The sequence below is a fragment of the Schistocerca cancellata genome, chromosome 3 (assembly GCF_023864275.1).
Source record: "Schistocerca cancellata isolate TAMUIC-IGC-003103 chromosome 3, iqSchCanc2.1, whole genome shotgun sequence".
Taxonomy (NCBI): Eukaryota; Metazoa; Arthropoda; class Insecta; order Orthoptera; family Acrididae; genus Schistocerca; species Schistocerca cancellata.
The window spans coordinates 454,114,490-454,136,251 of record NC_064628.1 but is presented as its reverse complement, the minus strand read 5'-3'; the positions used below and the strand labels follow the sequence as shown (position 1 = coordinate 454,136,251).

General features: G+C 39.6%; 1 protein-coding gene across 2 annotated transcripts; it reads left to right on the top strand.

The window, feature by feature from the left end:
* The first annotated feature begins 4,945 nt into the window (after nucleotides 1-4,945).
* Nucleotides 4,946-11,712, top strand: LOC126175224 (probable chitinase 10). Of its 2 annotated transcripts, XM_049921855.1 has the most exons (3): nucleotides 4,946-4,989; nucleotides 9,035-9,330; nucleotides 10,327-11,712. In XM_049921855.1, the coding sequence occupies exons 1-3, from the start codon at nucleotides 4,983-4,985 to the stop codon at nucleotides 11,263-11,265; spliced, it is 1,242 nt and encodes a 413-aa protein (XP_049777812.1). In that variant the 5' UTR covers nucleotides 4,946-4,982; the 3' UTR covers nucleotides 11,266-11,712. The 2 variants fall into 2 exon arrangements, with proteins under 2 accessions (XP_049777812.1, XP_049777811.1); XM_049921854.1 differs by lacking the exons at nucleotides 4,946-4,989; nucleotides 9,035-9,330 and having other exon boundaries at nucleotides 9,715-11,712.
* The last annotated feature ends 10,050 nt before the right edge of the window (nucleotides 11,713-21,762 follow it).

Here is a 21,762-nt window from a genome sequence, read left to right as displayed (position 1 = left end):
TACATTTGCAATAGTGTCGGGCACATTCGGCCTGCAGTCTCATTGACTGGATTAGAGTTACTTTAGTGATGGGACCCGCTTCGAAGCAGCCACCGCTGCAGTCATGGACTGTGCGGCCGGTCCCGGCGGTGGTTCGAATCCTTCCTCGGGCATGGGTGTGTGTGTTCGTCCTTAGGATAATTTAGGTAAAGTAGTGTGTAAGCTTAGGGACTGATGACCTTAGCAGTTAAGTCCCATAAGATTTCACACACATTTGAACATTTTGAAGTAGCCACGATGACCAGTGAAAACTCCTCTAGAGGCGCCCTTGGAACAGTTGGATATCAGCCTAGCTCTTGCTCATCGTACAACCCGGCAACCAGAAGTGATGGTCTGGGTTATCATTTCATCTCATAGTGGGAAATCTGTGGTTGTCATCCACGGCATCCTTACACCTAACCGGTATGTCGACGATACTCTAAGCTCCTTTTTGTTGTCCTACATGACAATCCATCCTGGGGTTCCATTTCAGAAAGATAATTCCCGCCCACACACGGTGAGAGCTTCTACTGTCCGTCTTCGTGCTTGCCAAACCATACATACGTCATTAAGGTTACCGATCCTCTCAGACAGTGAGAACGTTCACAGGATTATCGGCACGGCCCTCCAGCCATCTCCGGATTTTAGAGATCTAACGAACCATCTGGGCAGAATTTGCACGATATTCCGCAGCAGGACATCCAACAACTCTATAAATCAATGCCAAGCTAAATAACGGCTTGCATGAGGGCCAGTGGTAGACCAACGCGATATTGACTTGTCAAATTTACGTGGCACTTTCTCTTGAATAAACATTCAATATTTCTGGAATTTTAGTCATTAGATTGTCTGTGAATGTACATCACATGTACTATCTTCCGTTTCATTCAGATAATTCCTTCGTGGTGCGTCTTTTTTTGTCTTCTAGAGTACATTCTAAAACTGGAAACAAGAGACCGGAATCGGCCGTTGCACTGTAAACACGCTCGTGGTAGGTTATGTCGTTGTATCAAGCCTTTCGACTGTTTTCTTGTCTGCACTGAAGAACTACGAGCAGGAACTGTATTATTACTTGTATAGGATGAATGTACAGAAATGCTGTCGGAACGGCACGGCGGTATAGGATGTCAACTCTGATAGCTATTTTCCCTAGCATCAGGCACTTGCAAGAATTATCAGGTCATTAATGTGAACAGACAGTTCTAAAGTCAAGAGGACGATGATGAAAACTGCAACCGACAGACCAAATGACGAAGCTGTTCTAGTTATGATGCTTATCAGTAAGCATGGTCGCTCGAGACGTATTGTGAAGGTATTCGGGATCAGCCAGACGAAGCCATTCGCATCTCACGTCGGCAAATTCCACCCTTATCATCTATCAATACATCAGGTACTCGGAGACATGATTTAGAACGTCGTATAGAATTTTGTCTGTTTGGTCTGCGGAGTGTGGGATGCGACTCTAGGTTTTTCAACATGTGCTCATTAGCGACGAAGTAACGTTTACGAAGTACAGTAATGTGCGATTTACATAGAATGTAACACGGGGCAGTTGAAAATGCGCATTGGTTTCGTCAGGTATATCACCAACGACCGTGGGGCGTAGATGTACGTCATGGAATCGTAGGAATTTGCATTGTGAGACCTTATTCCATTCAAAAGGTTTTGAATGGAAATATGTATGCACACTACCTTACGAACATTCTACCTCTTTGTATAAGCGACACGACGGCCGCCCAGCTCACTCTTTCCGTGTTGCAATACCAATACTGACTGTAGGATGCGACGGAATGTTGCAGTACAGTGGCCGGATAGGTCCCATGATTTGACTCCTCTTGACTTCTATCCATGGACAGCGCTCAAAGATGCAATGTATCACGAAGCCCCAAATACGTCAAACGATATGCGTCGTCGAATCGCGAAGGAAACAACGGCATTATCTGTGCATCTCTCTATCGAACACAAATGACAAATATGCCTTATAGTCGATGATAAACATGTTGGGCACATGTTTAAGTAAAGTCTAAAAGTACGTTCCGTTAGGATAGGTGTCTAGTTTGTGGGTGACATCATCAGTCGGTCTGAATAGAACATTTAATTTACTTAAGTATTTTCCGCTTATTTAAAACCTCGAGTTGTATATGTACACCAATTTGTCCGATAGCAAGTGTTGTTTTTAAAAAGTATTCAGACGTCTCCAACAAAAGACACTTCGGGATTATTTTTTCCAAATCTAAGAATGTGGAAACAGTAGTTTCGTTTTTTTTCTTTAATAGAGCTGTCTCTCATTATGAAGTATTAAATATGGCGTATCTGTTTCTTCTCTGACAAGAAAGCAGCAACGGAAGGGTTTCAATGGAAAACTGCTTGATAAAACTATAGTTGGTACGACAAAATCTGGAAACGTGCACGTTTGAAATAGCCTTACTAAACCTTACCTGAAGCGCCAGAAGATAATATATACTGCAATTCCATATACAACAAAGATAGCTGAAACTGTATCTAAGTCGCATGGGAGGTGAGGCTTTATGTTGGCAGCGTAGACCTGTCTAGCTGCATACAACGACGGAACCTGGCATGAAAGTTCTGACTGGCGGTGTTTGCACGACAGTAGCCGACGCTGTCCGAATTTCTTTCCAATTTTAGTACATATCTGGGATTCACCTGAGGAGGGTTCCAGCGTGATTGTTAAGAGTATCACAGCAATTGTCTTTCCAAGAGCTACTGAATTCATTTACGAAATATATAAGGTTCCTTAAAAAGCCATTCATGTTTCACTATCTTGCTGAGACCAGCGTTCAGAGCATTACCATTACAAAACATTATGTGGCCCTCTGCATGATATCAACTCAGGAAAAACTCGTTTCGATACCTGGAACCGTTCACACATAAAATGGCTGTTTCGAGTTACGTGACTCGTACAAGGCTTCCATAGTTTTGGCTGGATCTTAATGTCCAAGAAAGAAAGGAAATATAAATTCCATTCTTCGGCTCCGAGCAATGTCGGAACTGGAAACACCATCTCAAATGGTAGTAGAGATGTTTATACGTTAATTACTTAAGGAGACCACTGAATGAAGTTCAACTAGATAATTATCCTCAAGTACACTTTAAAATGTAAAGATTCTAACTTAAATATTGAACTTTAAATTCTCAATCGCCACCATATTTGCTGAACCCGATTTGGAGCATCATTAAAAGACCCAACAAATGTTTATCTAAACTATTACATTTCTTACTTTTAGACAAATCACATCACAACACATTTAATATTTCATTTTCAAGTTTTGATCAAAGAGCATGAAACGTAACAGATTTAAATATCTTTCATTATTTCACTATTGTTAAGAGTATATAGATCAATTTATTTTCTGATTTGAGATTATTGTACATTTCATTTACATAGCTTTACTTGAAATATTTAAATTTTCCCTCAATTCACTAATTAAGCGTTTTAATTGCCCTGATTAATTTGAAGAAATCAAATCTCATCATGCTTAATTTTATATTCCATTTGTCCATTTCCCATTCTTTGCTTGGCTGTGAAAATTCGGAAAAAAATTTCTCTTAATTCCGTATTTTATCTTGATTGCCATTATTACTTTCAAGCAAATAACTGTTTTTCTGCACAATTAAACCACACCCTGGTAAATTTGATTCACCATTTGTCAGTATCTCACTCTTCGTTTGGCTATGAAATACCGTATAAAAATCAGTTCTGTAGCTTATAAAGAGTCTTGTTTTCGCTCCGTTCAGACATTTGACCGATAGCTTCACTCAGCCATTTAGACTAACGTGTGAAGTCTTCCACTTATTCGCAGTGCAAAAAGGTTTACTTCGAGGTGTGAAAGAAAAACAACTACTCTATAGGCAGAAAAATGTAATGAGAGCAGAATTTAAGTTTAGAAAACATTATTGAAAGACGCGTCGAATTCAGTGTTTTAAAAAAGGATCATGTGTTTGAGTAATAGATGACATTTCCTCTTGAAGTTTTCTTTTAATAAATACCCGCTGAACAGCAGTAATTCCGCAGAACAGATCTCAGTAGATTCGCGGAGTAGCTATACTAGTGAACACTCTTGCAAGTTCTGAAGATCAGATCCTGTAAACAGTTTTTTTTTTTTTTTTTTTTTGCTGAGCGAGTATCATAAGTATTTTTTAAAGGAACACACCGCCACCTATTGTACAAGCCAAGTTTCGGCCTTTTATGACATTTTCAAATATTTCATTTGATGTCTTTAACATCTACGTCAGGTAACTGAACATACTGTCAGGTTCAAAGTTGGCCATAAATTAAGAAAAGTGTTGGTTCCCCATGAAGTGCTAGATGTAAAATAATCATCTTGATCTATAACAAGATAGCGATTTTACATATGGCATTTCGTGAGGAGTCAATATTTTTCTTAATTTATGGCGAGCTTTGAGTTTGACGGTATGTTCTGTGACCTGACGTAGATGATAAAGACATAAAACGAAATACTTGAAAATGGCACAAAAGACCGAAACCTGGATTGTACTTAAATAAATAAGAAAATGATATTAGCTGTTGAGTCTGTGTTTCTGCAACATTTATTTCGCGATGCTCTTGATTAGTACATACTACACATTGTGACGTTCCACTCTATCCTTCTGTACTCCTATATCAGCTATAACAGTGTGCAGACTATTCAAAACGCAGCATGTATTTCTTCAAAAGTGATTGCTGGGGAAAAAATCAGATAATACAGTGTACTCGAGGTATACTAATCTCTTATACATCCGATATCATACAATATGCAGTCACGTAGCAATCTTGGCGCTGCAATCGGTGATGAATCTCTTCAGATAACTCGTTATCTCAATTGCTTGCGAAAGTTCTCTGAAAGAGGTATGACGCCAGTATGACCGGGTATAAAGATGCAGCATCCTGGAGGGATCAAGTAAGTTTTGCTGAGACACTGATCACAGCCGAGCTCTCATTTGTAATGAAAGGTAAGTCTACCATTCTTTTGATTTGCTTTTCTCTTTGAGAGTCATTACTCATAACATTTCATTTTCGTTTTGAAACGCTCCCCTTGTCTCCAACTACCTGTTAAATTTGCTTACTCTGAGTGCTGTGATATGTCTGTATGTGATATGTCTATCGTTCTCACCAGAATCGTTAAAATGACTGATCGTGTAAATTCAGCAGATTGTTATACTGAACTACGAGCTTTGGTAGCGCAAATTCAGCTTCCAATATCTCGTTGCGAAACGTTAACTTACATCAATGGGAAAGCTAATACTACAAACTTCGCCAGACAGGATGTTTCTCACATAAAGTTACTGTATGTATTATTTGCTTCCTTGTCTGCATATACGCAAAAGCGTTCATTGTAGCATTTTCACTCACGACTTTTAATGTATTCAACATGAATTAAGTCAAATTAGGTGGGAGGTAATTACTGAGAGGTAAGGCCACCGTTTTATGTAACAAAGAGGTGTTTGTTGTATTGATTTATTTCGTTTGTATTTATGGCTTTAGTTATTATTATTATCCGTCAACAGTATGTGGGTATGACGCACAGTATACTGTGTGTTTTCGAATAGGAATAGCTGATAGAATATTTCCACCTTCTTCAACATATCAATGATCGGTTACACAGATGAGACTGGGAGCTGTACTAGTTATTTTCTAAACATTGACTCCACGTAAAGGCAACTGTAATTATCTCGCTTATGCCGTTTCATAATTTGAAAGTTTGCAATGAACTTTGTGATTCAGAAAAATATATAAGTAGATTTAAACATGAAGAACACCTGAACTTCTTGCCTTATAGTTCCAATGGTTCCCTTATACAGTTAACATGCTGCGAGGTATACGATACATTTTATTGCTTCAAGGGCTTTTTGTAACCTTAATACCCGTTTATTACGAATTTCTAACATCATCAGTTTCTGTTCGTTTAGAGGAGCAGGTGGCAAGTCACCATTTGGCTGCACTATGTGACGAGAAGCCTATAGAGCTCATGTCAGTCTGGTGTAATATATCGTGAATTTGAACATGCCATGGATAAAGACTGAATGATTTACAATTGCGAAAGAGTGTTGTAATATGCTATAGTTTGTTCGATAGTCAATTTCACATACGATTTAATGATTTAATAACCTCAATTATAAATTAATCTGAAATATTAATTACAAAAACAGATTCACATAAATAACTTGAACTTTTTGATGTGGCATATCATATCCAGCACGCAAGTTGACTGAAGTTCATTCAAATCTCTTATCCTTACTGAGGGATTGTTTCTTCTCAATAATCTAATAAATCGATGCTCACATAAGACTTCTTAAAAGTATTTGGCGCTTATAAATCAGCTGATATATTTCTGAATAAAGGTGAGAACAGATCTCGACCAAATTATTAAGACTTCATCAATTAAATTTTTGCTTCCTAAGGTTTTGTTCTAAATTTTGCACAAATGTTCACGTATATTTTGGAAGCTGATGCACCTATTAAATGTAAGAGATTTTCAGGAATTTGTCTTTTGAATGACTGTGTCAGTGATACAGAAACAAGTCAATATCACTGAAGTTAGTTGATGGGTTCATACATATAAAGAAATTTAAAAATTTACATTTATCGAATCGTTCTCTTAAGTGTTGATATCTGAATGGAGAAAAGAACAGCTTAACTACAATTAATACTACCTAACTTCTTAAATTCAACTCCAGACACTGAATAGATGCCAAATAGTTACTGTTTCGCAAAGGACGTTATTATTTTTCTCCTTGAATTTGCTTAGCGTTTCTCCAAATACTGAATAATGATAAGTGCTTACGAAACATCGAAATTTACTCCCATAAGATTTAGAATCAATTCTCAGAGCTCTTGTGTATAAAGTTACCAGTTGATAGGATCAGAAATTTCGATTTATGTGAACTGTATAGAACTACAATAGCGAGTTTAGTTTTATATAGCTCGATACCCGCTTCATCATGTACCAGTTTTACATTCAGCCCATCACTGCACTAGTGCTTCACCTTTTGTTTAGCTAGAGCCTCTGGTAGCGGAATAAGAAAATAAATTCATTGTTGTATGTGATAGGGCGCTGCAATAAAATTTTCCTGTAATAAAAATGTAAACGAAGATTTACTTCAAAGTTCCTTATTTTCTGACTCAAAAAAGGGCAGCGATGCTTCTTATAATCGGATTCTCTGACAAAATATATCACGAACACGAGCCAGCACACATCATTCAATCAAAAAACACTGTAATACACAAAAAAAGGAAAACGATACACCATGAAGGAATTATCCGAATGAGACGGAAATCGGTACATGTTGTGTACATGAACAGACAAACAAATTGTGAAATTTTTAGAATAAATTGTTGACTTCTTCAAGAGACCAAGCTTCACAAATTGAGAAAGCTAGTAACACGTTGGTCCACCTCTGGCCCTTATGCAAGCAGTTGCCAGATCTCTCCCCAACTGAGAACCTTTGGCGCTTTATGGCCAGGACTCTGCAACCATCTCGCGATTTTGACGATCTAACACGTCAATTAGACACAATTTGGCACAATAGCCCTCATGAGGCCATTCAACAGCTCCATGAATCAATGCCAAGCCGAATAACCCCTTGCATAATGGCCCAGAGTTGGACCAACATGTTATTGACTTGTTCAGTTTGTGAAAGATTTTCTCTTGTATAAATTGTCCAACTTTTATGAAATTGAAATAATTTGTTTGTTTTTAAATGTACATAACATGCACCGCTTTTCGGTCCATTCAGAAAATTCATACCTGGTGCGACTCTCTTTTTTTTCTTTCTTTTTTTTTTTCTCTCTCTCTCTTCGAGTGTATACCGAAACACATCGGTGGTTCTGGTGTTCTAGACAACACGTATCCCTTGACATGCAACATACTATGCGACTATAATCTAACTAGCAATAAACCTCAAATACCTGCCGACAGACCCAGCACTGACCAGGTATTCATTTTACTAATTATCTGTTACAAACGAAAACAAAAAATTAACTTTTTTTCCGCTTTCGACTAAATTTTACTTCCATACGTTCGTGAAAACACCTTTGAAATTATGAAACGGTCGCGCCAGAAATAGGCATTATGTACAAAATCTTAAGTACAGTATCTAAATTAGAAAGCATGGTATGCACAACACAAATACTCTGCAATGTCTCCTTCCGTATGCTGAGCGTAGCTGCTTCATGTGACTACAACGCGATTTTCTAAATGTCTCTTCATGGATTCCCTTTAGTTGATTCTACTGGAGGAATGTCTTAGCACCAAAGAATAAACATATTAAAATTTAATACATAAGGCGGCATTTTTTTCATGCAACTCAATGTTTATGATGTCATGTCACCTGATTCATGTGTCACGCAAAAATGTAATTTTGTAGGTACATTCAGCGTCATGTGTAGATACTGTCTACAAATGTGTCGCGAATAGAATTAGCACCAAAGAAGTAATAGAATTAAACATCATGTACAACACGGCACATTCCATGCATGTTCGCGTTTATGACTTCATACCTTCTGGAACCATGATATAATTTTGTAAGTTCATTTAGCGACATACTTGGATGTTATCTCCGAAATCATTTGCGAATAATGTTAGTACCATAGAAGTAATATATTTAAACGTCATGCTCGATGCCGCAATTTCACACGCATCTTATTATTTATGAAGTCGTATCTCCCGGACTATGATACGTAGATGCTTCTTACCCCACAGCGATTGTTAGCTGACAGTGAGGAATATGGGTACCAAGTTTGGTTGAAATCGATACCACATTTTTATAATATGTATGGATTCTCCATAGAATGAAGTTGAAATCTTACCTACGCGCTCAATGGTGGGATAATTTTTAATGAATCTCACGACTTACATTACTCAAGCTGAAAATACTCAGTACAATATGAATAGGATATCCATTCTTTTACTCACTGTCTATTGTTTACAATGCAAGACATTACTTCGTTTATAGCTTTCCCTTTCGCACTTTTCTAATAAAGTATAATTCTGTTTAGTTTTCACAGGCTTAGCGCTGCTCCTGGTTTTGGCGGCAGCGGCTGTGGGTGCCCACCAGCAGTCATTGGCTGACCCACCAGTATGTCCAGAGCGGGTCCCGGGCGTGACACTCAACATTACCTTCTATCCAAATGAAGATGACTGCACCAAGTACTGGGAGTGTGACAACGGAAACCTTTACAACGGATCGTGCACTGATGGCTTGATATGGAATCCCAACGTGGACTCTTGTGACTGGCCTTATAATTACGACTGTCCTTACGATAAGAAGGAGCAAAGTCTGTTGCCGGGTGAGGTTCCCCAACTGCAGTCACGCGCAGACCCACCAGTATGTCCAGAACGAATTCCAGGTGTGGCAATGAACATTACCTTCTACCCTAATGAAGATGACTGCAGCAAGTACTGGGAGTGTGACAACGGCAACCTTTACAATGGCTCATGTACTGACGGCTTGGTGTGGAATCCGAACGTGAACTCTTGTGACTGGCCATATAACTACGACTGTCCTTACGATAAGAAGGAGCAAAGTCTGCTGCCGGGTGAGGTTCCCCAACTGCAGTCACGCGCAGACCCGCCCGTATGTCCAGAACGAATTCCAGGTGTGGCAATGAACATTACCTTCTACCCTAATGAAGATGACTGCAGCAAGTACTGGGAGTGTGACAACGGCAACCTTTACAATGGCTCATGTACTGACGGCTTGGTGTGGAATCCGAACGTGAACTCTTGTGACTGGCCTTATAATTACGACTGTCCTTACGATAAGAAGGAGCAAAGTCTGCTGCCGGGTGAGGTTCCCCAACTGCAGTCACGCGCAGACCCGCCCGTATGTCCAGAACGAATTCCAGGTGTGGCAATGAACATTACCTTCTACCCTAATGAAGATGACTGCAGCAAGTACTGGGAGTGTGACAACGGAAACCTTTACAATGGCACATGTACTGACGGCTTGGTGTGGAATCCGAACGTGGACTCTTGTGACTGGCCATATAATTACGACTGTCCTTACGATAAGAAGGAGCAAAGTCTGCTGCCGGGTGAGGTTCCCCAACTGCAGTCACGCGCAGACCCGCCCGTATGTCCAGAACGAATTCCAGGTGTGGCAATGAACATTACCTTCTACCCTAATGAAGATGACTGCAGCAAGTACTGGGAGTGTGACAACGGAAACCTTTACAATGGCACATGTACTGACGGCTTGGTGTGGAATCCGAACGTGGACTCTTGTGACTGGCCATATAATTACGACTGTCCTTACGATAAGAAGGAGCAAAGTCTGCTGCCAGGTGAGGTTCCCCAACTGCAGTCACGCGCAGACCCGCCCGTATGTCCAGAACGAATTCCAGGTGTGGCAATGAACATTACCTTCTACCCTAATGAAGATGACTGCAGCAAGTACTGGGAGTGTGACAACGGAAACCTTTACAATGGCACATGTACTGACGGCTTGGTGTGGAATCCGAACGTGGACTCTTGTGACTGGCCATATAATTACGACTGTCCTTACGATAAGAAGGAGCAAAGTCTGCTGCCGGGTGAGGTTCCCCAACTGCAGTCACGCGCAGACCCGCCCGTATGTCCAGAACGAATTCCAGGTGTGGCAATGAACATTACCTTCTACCCTAATGAAGATGACTGCAGCAAGTACTGGGAGTGTGACAACGGAAACCTTTACAATGGCACATGTACTGACGGCTTGGTGTGGAATCCGAACGTGGACTCTTGTGACTGGCCATATAATTACGACTGTCCTTACGATAAGAAGGAGCAAAGTCTGCTGCCGGGTGAGGTTCCCCAACTGCAGTCACGCGCAGACCCGCCCGTATGTCCAGAACGAATTCCAGGTGTGGCAATGAACATTACCTTCTACCCTAATGAAGATGACTGCAGCAAGTACTGGGAGTGTGACAACGGAAACCTTTACAATGGCACATGTACTGACGGCTTGGTGTGGAATCCGAACGTGGACTCTTGTGACTGGCCATATAATTACGACTGTCCTTACGATAAGAAGGAGCAAAGTCTGCTGCCAAGTAAACCGACTGAGTGTCCTCAAACTTCAAATGGTAAACAACTGACAGTCACATTTTATCCCGACGAAAAAGATTGCACCAAATTCTGGTCATGCGACAACGGAAATCTCGTCAAGGGTTCATGTCCTGTTGGTTTGATATGGAATCCCAAGATTAATGCTTGTGACTGGCCTTATAACTACAAATGCCAATACTAGATTAGGAAATCTATTTCTGCAGTAGTAGAATCTGTCTGTCCACCAATAAGCCCTCTTACAGTTGGCATCGTCATATTTTATGCCAATAAAAACGACATCCAGCACTACTGGAAAGGTGTCTATGGTGAGGTAACAGAGTGTAACTGCGACTTTGACATGGTGTGAGACCCCAGCGCGAAAAAGTGTACTGTGTAAATTATTTAACTTGTAATACAGATACTGAGTAAGCTAAATTTATCTCGTAACCTCAGGAATCAACCGAAGGGAATGTTCGGCTTATCTCAGTAATATATCTGATTCCAGTTAATCATTTCTCCGACTCACAATAGTGCACTGTTTATCTGTAACTGAGTGGGAGATTGACCTTGATTTCATTACGAAATGTTGTAGTGATTTGTATATATTTATTTTTGTATTTGTAAAATAAATAAATTTATTTATGTATAACATGTGTTCTGAAATTATCCCAAGTCAAGTAGAGAATGATCTTGCGTGTTTCTTGAATATATTATTGCTCAAATTAAAGCCATTACAAATTTCAGGAGTTCGTGCCACTATCACCTGTTTAAATGTCACTGTCTTTCTTTTCTTAGATTTGTAATATCCTGATCTGATCGATCTGCTCTTTGAACTCGGATTGAAACGTTTAACTTCTGTAGTAAACAGCTGAACATCATGAAAGAGGCGAGACAATATAGTTATGAATTAAGGTTCATACAGTAGACGTTTGACAAGATACACAAATACACTACACAACAAAAGCACTGCACTCACTGTTTCGAGGATGGAGGTTCAAATTCTTGTCTGACCATGTAATCATGATGTCAATAGGTCATTTACAGGTGGTTTATTTTAAAAGGAAACGAAAGATCTCTATCCTGATCCTTGTTTGCTTAGACGTGTTGCTCCCTCTACTATGACTATGACCTCCATGGCACAAAAAATGGCTCTGAGCTCTATGGGACTTAACTGCTGAGGTCATCAGTCCCGTAGAACTTAGAACTAATTAAACCTAACTAACCTAAGGACATCACATACATCCATGCCCGAGGCAGGATTCGAACCTTTGACGTAGCGGCCGCGCGGTTCCAGATTGTAGCGCCTAGAACCGCTCAGCCACTCCGGCCGGCGTCCATGGTACATTAAACCTTAATATTCGTTCCTTCTTTCCTTCATGAATTACTTCATAGTATAGTAACGACGTAAACACTAGGCCGAAGGTTGTAATTCACTGAATCTGTAAGCCTTCGACTCACTGAAACAAGACATAACCGTTTAAATCACAGGTGGTAACTTATTTTTATCCTAATATTCACGTTAACAAACGGGAGCCATCAAGAACCTTTCGTTTATAAGATGTGAAATACACAGTGAACGTCCAGTACCCGTTGATTGGTCCCAAGAAACGGTTTCACTATCTTCCTATTCTGTTTAGTCAGATATATTTAACAGCCGCTCCACATGCGCTTTACACATTCATGTCTTTAATAATATCTTATACGTGTGTTACGTGTGGGACCGCGGCTATAGTGATTGTGTTCCGTAGTGTACATCGTCAAAATCATTCCATATGGGAAATAAACGTGTGTAGTTACTGATGCAACTCTTTCAGTTTTAAAACTTTGATAGTAAACTACCAAATTGTAGATGATATTGTTAGCAACAGCGAATCTATCGGAGTAGATAGTTAGAAAGGTTTACCTCATCGTGAATCAAACTGAAGATCCGTTCCTGTCAAATTTAATAAAAATATGGAATGTGACAGAGAATACCAGTAATAAAATAAAATTGCTTGCTGGATACAAGCACTGTTCTGTGCAGTGTAATTGTCTCCACAAAACACCTATGTGTCATCAGACCTGCCGGTAAAAATCAGCATTCTAAACTGATGCCGGCAGGTGTGGCCTAGCGGTTCTAGGTGCTTCAGTGTGGAACCACGCTACCGCTACGGTCGCAGGTTCGAATCCTGCCTCGGGCATGGATGTGTGTGATATCCTTAGGTTAGTTAGGTTTAAGTAGTTCTAAGTTCTAGGGGACTGATGACCTAAGATGTTAAGTGATACGGCTTACTATCAAAATAAATGAATATTTTTGCCTGTCAGTCATATTTGTTGAAATCTGCCTCATCGTAGTGTGAGTAATTGGATGATTCTGAGAGCGTCATTTCCTTACACGCTAATGAGCTGAGATGTATCTCGCGGAATGGTCGCGCAGTTTGAGGCGCAATGCAAGGATTGCGCGGCCCCTCCCGCCGGAGGTTCGAGTCCTCCCTCGGGCATAGGTGTGTGTGTGTGTGTATGTGTATGTGTATGTGTGTGTGTGTGTGTGTGTGTGTGTGTGTGTGTGTATGTGTTGGTCTTAGCTTAGCTTAAGTAGTGTGTAAGTCTAGGGACCGAGGATTTCAGCAATTTGGTTCCTTAGGAATTCACACACATTAGAACATTTGAGATGTGACAGAAACTACTAGGGAAGCATCGTCCATCATGATGCTTACCGTTAAACTAAAGGAGTGATCGTTTCTGGAAGAGTCAGCCAATATGTTGCTTCCACGCACGTATACTTTGTGAGAAGACCACGAAGGCAACATTAGAGAGATCCCTGCTCCCACGAAAGCATATCTACATCTACATCCATACTCCTCAAGCCACCTGACGGTGTGTGGCGGTGGGTACCTTGAGTTCCTCTACCGTTTCTCCCTTCTATTCTAGTCTCGTATTGTTCTTGGAAAGAAAGATTGTCGGTATGCCTCTGTGTGGGCTCTAATCTCTCTGATTTTATCCTCATGGTCTCTTCGCGAGATATACGTAGGAGGGAGCAATATACTGCTTGACTCCTCGGTGAAGGTATTTTCTCGAAACTTCAACAAAAGCCCATACCGAGCTACTGAGCGTCGCTCCTGTAGTCTTCGACTGGAGTTTATCTATCATCTCCGTAACGCTTTCGCGATTACTAAATGATACTGTAACGAAGCGCGCTGCTCTCCATTGGATCTTCTCTATCTCTTCTACCAACCCTATCTGGTACGGACCCCACACTGGCGAGCAGTATTCAAGCAGTGGGCGAACAAGTGTACTGTAACATACTTCCTTTCTTTTCGGATTGCATTTCCTTAGGATTCTTCCAATGAATCTCAGTCTGACATCTGCTTTACCGACGATCAACTTCATATCATCATCCACCTTCGTTCCTCCCGCCCTCGGTCACATACCAGTTGTGGCTTGAAGAGTGTAGATGGAGAGATGCAGAAGTAAATGTAGAAGACACTGTTGAGCTCTCATCGTTTACTGTAGATGTGAATTGTTTACTACTGGAGGTAGTAGCAAATGACTCAAGCCTTCTGTGATTCAAGACTCTCGTCTTCTTGGATTAAATCTTGGTAAGAAGAGGTACAAAACATCATAAAACATTAAAAAAGGTGACGCAAAATACGGCTTCGAACTTTAAATACATATATATCGGAAGCATACATAAAGAATCGAAATAAAGCCCATTAAAATAACACACTGGTGTATAAAACGTAATTGCCAAAGTAACTTTCGCATGATGTGTCTCTAACAAGTAACATAACTCGATGAAACTTGGACCACATATAGAAAGAACTGTTACAGTATTGTAAAGAAGGTAACTGAAGGAAACATTCATTGAGATAAATAGAAATGACATATTTATTCAAACACAATAATTCCACTGAAGTCACCGCGATCTATGATAGTCCCACAGACATTAAAAATGGTGGGACATGAATCTTCGTACGGTGTATGCGACAACTATAGACGGCAATGCATCCTCTACAACGTGGTCCCATTCTGACCACAAGGCTTCTGAAGTGTTCTTCTGATAGGGCGTTCCATAAACGCGGCTGACAACTGCTGGAAAGTCATTCGTGCATGTGGATATGCTGCAATACGTCTCACTAATTCATCCCATCAGGTGTCCGATTGTATTTTAAGTCTGTGGAACGGGTAGGCCAGTCCTTGATCCGAATATCCCAATGGTCCAAGATCTCCTCCAACTGCACTGTACTGTGCGATCAAGCACTGTCATCCCTGAAAATGAAGTTAGAGCCGAATGCACTTGTATGAGGAAGGAATACAGTGTCACAATAACGTTGACCGGGAACTGCATAATCTTCAAAGGTCTGGAGGCCAGTATGACTATACAACATTATGCTTCCCCATACCATAACCTGGACTACCAGAACCATCACTTTCGACACTGTACCTGGGTAAATTACTCGTTCCCATCCCTCGCCACCTGAGGATACTTCTGGAATCACTAGTCGGACTGAAGCAGATCTCATCTGACCATTGGACCCCACTGCTTGCTGGTCCAGTTGCCTGGCTCTCGAGACAATCGCAACCGGTGCATTCCTCTTAATAGTGGTTTCAAGTTGTACCCGCTGTTTGACGTGTGTTCTTTCTTTCCTTCTGAAGAAAGTGATGCTCAAAATGCAGAAAATTACATTCCCCTGTTGTCACCATTCTCAAAAGTACAAGAATCAAATATAAAAGACAGATCAAAGAATTATTTCGCAAATACAACCTTTCAAGCGAATCACTGTTTGGTTCCCGATATGGTAATAGTGCAAAATCAGCCATACTAGTATGCACGGAGGTGGTACTTCACGCTCGTGACGAAGATGAGTGTGTCACACCCATAGTTTTAGACTTTTTAAGACTTTTGACACTGTTGACCATGAGATGCGATTGCGTGAAAACAACAACTGAAAGAGACAACATTTATTTTTACATATTTCCAGCGAATCACATTCAAATGGTTCAAATGACTCTGAGCACTATGGGACTTAACATCTGAGGTCATCAGTCCCCTAGAACTTAGAACTACTTAAACCTAACTAACGTAAGGAAATCACACACATCCATGCCTGAGTCAGGATTCGAACCTGCGACCGTACCAGTCGCGCTGTTCTGGACTGTGGCGCCTAGAACCGCTCGGCCACTGCGGAATCACATTCCCTTGGTGGTCTGACCACTGCAATCGATAATTCAAACTTTTTTCTTTCATAATAAGCATGACTCCAAATCACTAGATTTACGGAATGGTTTTGAAACTGTTCCTCACAATCAGACTCAAACCAAATTTCGTGCCCTTTGAGTATCGTCTGACCTGTGAGACTAACTTTGCGATTTCATGTCGGAAAGGTCACAGTTCGCAGTAGTTTGAAACGTCCCCTTAGAACAATTATACAAGACTGTGCTTAAACTGACACACCATATTTTTTAGCGCAACGCAATCTGACTTCCAGAAATCCCTACAAAGGAATGGCTCTGACTAACATTAACCTGTACCTTTCACAAATCACTCACCTCACCAAAAATCTTCGTTACTCGAACTACTGCAATACAGAGAGTGCCACTACTGCCAGCTAAATAAAAGATTCAAACTACTGAAGGCACTAACTACTGATAGGCATAGTTAGCAATTGAAAGATTTTAATAGAGAACAAACAATGTATTTACCTTAATAATCATAATATATATAGCAGTTCATAATATCCAGTATAACAAATTTCAAAACTCCGCCATCTCTCTCCCCACATCCACCACTGCTGGTGGCTCACCTCCAGCTGCGCAACGCTATGCGCTGTTCACATCCAGCTGCCGCTGCCCAACACTACAATGGCAGACAACAATGCAAAACTAGCCACAGACTGCACACAGCACAGCCAGTGATTTTCATACAGAGCGCTACGTAACGTTGCCAATAAGAAAACATAAACAGCCTACTTACATAGCCCCCATGCTCCCCACAAAAAATTTTACAAATTGTTTTGGGCACTGGGCAATACATATTTGTTAAAATTTTTCATAATCGTAATTACAATAACAAAGAAATAAAATGCACACACTTATTGATACAATGTTGGTCAAAAGCTAAAATTGTCTCACAGTCCATAAAGATAGTCCTGATCATTCATCATAATAGTAATTACAGTTTTTTTTCACAAAGTCTCATTAGTAAAAGAAATTGCACACAGAAGTAGTGGATTTCCATGCAGTCTTGAAGAAGTAGTGTTGTCCTTCCAACGGAAAGACAGTGCTGACTCTTGACATTCTGACAGGTAATGGGCCACAACAGAGCAAACCCACAGCAGAGTCATTCGACGTTTTGAAGAATATTGGTAGGTAGGTCATCACAGAGTAGACCCCACTGTAGTCCTGGTAGAGATTGTGGTATTGGTGGGCCACCAGAGGTGCAGACCCACTGCAGTCCTTGTAGAAATAATGGTATTGGTGGGCCATCAAAGATGCAGACCCACTGTAATCCATGTAGAGACGGCCAGCAGCCGTCGGTTGTGACTGTGCAGGTGCACAATCACCATTGAAGAGTCTTGCGGATAATATAGCAAGTCCATAAACCACCACTTGTGCACTCACAAAGTGTTTGAATTGTCCTTAGAACCAGCAATGCAGTTATCCAGTCCCTTGCTGAATTATTAACACACGTGCAAACACTATCAGTCCCTACTTCTCACATATTGTCCATATACTATGACCAACAGAAACGGTGCAGTGAAATGTAACTTACAAGTTACTTAATTTGATGAACTGGTGTCAATTACAATTGTATAACATAAAAATACAATAACAAAGGTACAAAATACATCATTAAAGAACATAACAATACAGATAACATTTGTAGTACAAGCTTTACAAAAGAATCGAAATAACATATACATCAGTGTTACAGGAATTATGACATGAGTACATACATAAAAGATCAGAATAACTTGCAAAACATCAATTTCACACATGAGCATTAAAACAAAACAGAATAAATAATATCTAAGCATATTTTCAAGGTAAATAACATATTATTAATGCCAATTATATTTGAGGATAACAGTATTCCTCATCATAGTGAATATAGCTTAGTATTAGAAGAAGAAAAAATTCTATGAAACTACACAGAGACAGGAAGAAAAAAAATACACAAGGGTACACAAACACATAGTGGGATAACACAAAAGGAAAGGACAGGGTTCGTTTTCAGTGTAACATTTGGTACTGCAGTCCAACCCAAAACTTCATTCCATAGATCTTTCGTCTTATTTCGATATTTGCTCCAGCCAAAAAAATCCTATCCAAGCATGCTTTCTGTATTTATATGTTCACATTTTTCTTACATCATTATTTATTTTCCATTATCTTACCTCATCATTTATTTCCAAGAAAATCCTTCCTATACCTGCTTTCTGTACTTTTCTCGTATAACTTCTCAATGCATTTCTTCCAATTCATCGCAACTCATTCTCTTATAGGCTACCCCCTCTTAAGCTAACTTAAATCTACTGAGCTCAGATGCTAAACTAAGGGATGAGGCAATGCAGCAGCACAAAGCAATTAACACAAACAGCAAGGACAAAAAAAATGGAAAATTGCAAAGCAAGCTACAGTAAATCTAAATTACCAAGCAACGCAACATTACAACTAAAATGAGGCAATGTGCAGCAACAAGAAAAATAGATCAGTAGTAAAACTAGCTTAACAGAGTAATACAAAGTGAAATTTAGTAGCACTATGCCTGGCAAACAGCAGCAGCAACTTATATCTAAACATGACATAGCTCAAGCAAAAAAAAAAAAACAGATAAGGGAAATGTATATTCACATCTTAATGTCTATGTAATTAAAGTGGTGCACCACAACAACTTATCGTAAAAAAAATATTACCATGTACTTGACAAGAAAATTATGTATGCAGTTACTGTTACTAGTCCCTTTTTATTGTTATTTCCATTCCAAGAGCTCCTTTTTCGAAGAATGTGGATCATAAAATAATTATTTAATAGATCTGTTGACAGAATGTGTTCACATTAGCAAATGCATCTAAGTTTATTTTATAAAACTAATGCTGCAACACAGCTGGAAACCAGATATTAAACAAAATGAGCAATCTCTCAACTACAAAGACAATAGATGTAAAATGTTTCTCATCATTTCATTAGGAATTTTAGTAAATATCATAAATTACGAGCTCCACGGTATGCTTTCAACAAGGAAATGTCAATAGCGAGGATAATGGCCCCCCCTTTCTTTTTTCTTACCTGTGCCTCTGAAAAGGCCCTCAATAATGGCTTTTTCTTCAGGCGTCTGACACAGCTGGGTGCCCATGACCGCATTACGTGCAGGTGGTCACTTAACTTTCTTACGGAAATATTTATGACAGCAGTTTCCGCTACAGTGACAGTCTCATATAAAAATATTTCTCAGGTCAAGAATTTGCATCGCAAATGTGTAGAAACAAAATCCTATGAATATAACATTGTCCAAAAAATTTTCGTTGGTATTGTAATACATTGATGCATTTACATACATTTCATAACTCTTAAAGTATGATTCTTGGTTTCCAACACCCTTTTTATAAATCAGAGTCCCTAACCACTACTCCTTATTCCTCACCTTACTCGTCGACGCTTCTTCAATATTTCATCATAACAGATACGTAGCATAATCAAATAACTCATATAGCATCAGCTTACTGATCATAAACATACCGCAACAGCATAATACACATAGTCATCGTAATAATAACATCATAACACCTCAGTCAACTCTCACAATCGTCGTAGCTTCCTCCAATAATTAAAAAAAATTCTCTTCTCATGTCAAAAGTGTCATCTGCCTCAAACGTACTTTAAAAATCGTGATCCCATACCAAATACATCATTCAAAGCTCTCATAGTATCACAATGGTTCCGAAAAAATATGAACAGTTCACACAGTACAGACAAAATACAATTTCATAAGTGTGAAGTTACCCAATTGTGTAATTGCGTAAACATGTGTCATTGATGTAATAAAAAAAATGTTTATCTCACAGTAAAATGATCAGATAGCTGTGTAATTTGTATGTTAGAGGAATATGGTACCGATGTGTAAAGTTGTATAAGCAAATACCATATTAGCTAGGGCTCCTTGTGCTTGCCAAACACATGATACACAAAGTAAGCGTGTACCCCCCTGAGGATTATTGTAGTTATACCCTCAGGTGTTACAGATTACAGCAATGGAATGAAATGTATCATGGAAAACTTTCTTTGTAATTCAAAAATCTTTAAAAATAAATGTTTTAAGTACAAAATTAATCACTGAAATACGTGTCCTGTAGCGCTAAATGTGCGTCTTGCTGTAAGATAATCTCTGTATAAGTGTCGTAGTTATTGTCCTCCGAAAGTTAAGTTCTGCAGAAGTCCATGTACTTACCTCATGATAAACAAAAGTGAAATGCTTTGCCTATAGATATCTTACTAATTTCGCTTATTGTTGTGATGAAGAAATTACTGTGCTGTAACGTATTGTTGTGCTACGGAAAAGGCTGTCTCCTTGTAGCTATACCACAAAAGTTACTACTAAAACATGTTTTACTTTCCAGAATAATTCAGAAAAACTGTGCAGATATAAAACAGATACACCGCAAAAGCAACATTGTAAATCGTCACTCATTAGTAACGTCATGATATAATCGTGTAGCTGTCACATAAACTAACCACTGTGTCATCTGGTATCTCTCAGAAAGTACTTTAATTCAGAATGTATTTTCAAATAAACCAAAATGTTGCATTAAAATCTCATTAGCAGTACTGGTAAATGTTCAAAGTATGTGAGCCTTATAGTCGTTACGTAATCGTGCAACTAACAAGCAAGAATGTACACACACAATAACACTGTATCGTCTGTTCGCAATAACAATGCATTCGTAATTTCTGTTTAAATAAGTTCTCTTGGTTCTTGACTGGATATTTAACTTCAAAACATTGTTGCATGTTAACAGTTTCTCAGCGCGACAAATTGTACAAGTAGCGTGAAGTGAAAATTGCAAAGACTAAGTTAAAAAGCAGATTATCTGTCAATAAACGGTTTTACATGGGAAATGTGGTGTAAACCATTACTCTTCCTAGTACGCAGAGTTTCAACTTCACAGCAATTATCATGTTGTATATGTCGGTAAGGAATGCCAAAATTTTTTCTCAAGGTTAGCGTCTATGTTATTTTTCCCTGAGTCAGCGGGCGCAAGTGGCTGCCTGCAGTGCGAGTCATTGTCTGTTTCTTTGTTGGCGCGTGTCGTTATTGGGATTTGGAGACCTAACTTCTACAAATTCGCCTTGCCGAGAAGGTCCTGCTCTGTTTGAAGCTCGCCAGTTCTGATGCAATTCAGGTCTGTCGTTACGATCATATCGTCTGTCGTCATGTCGGTAGATTCCATAGTTTCTTTCGTGTCGGTCACGTGGTGGAGAATTTCTCCCTGAATCGTAACTGCGTGCTGGACCGTTGCATCTAAAGTTATTCTGTCTCCCTTGATTATAATTATTTTGGTTCCCATATTGTCTGTTTCTCTGTCTCTGTGATAGTCATTACCGCGGAGAGGTGATCTTTCCCTGTAATTATTACTACTCTGCCAACGGTTGTCATGCGGGTGGTGTCTGTTTCGGTCACGATTTACATTGAAAGGATAGCCTTGTCGTATATTATTTCTG

Excerpts from the sequence above, each read along its gene's own strand:
- LOC126175224 (XM_049921854.1), top strand. The coding sequence starts at position 9,892 with ATGAACATTACCTTCTACCCTAATGAAGATGACTGCAGCAAGTACTGG.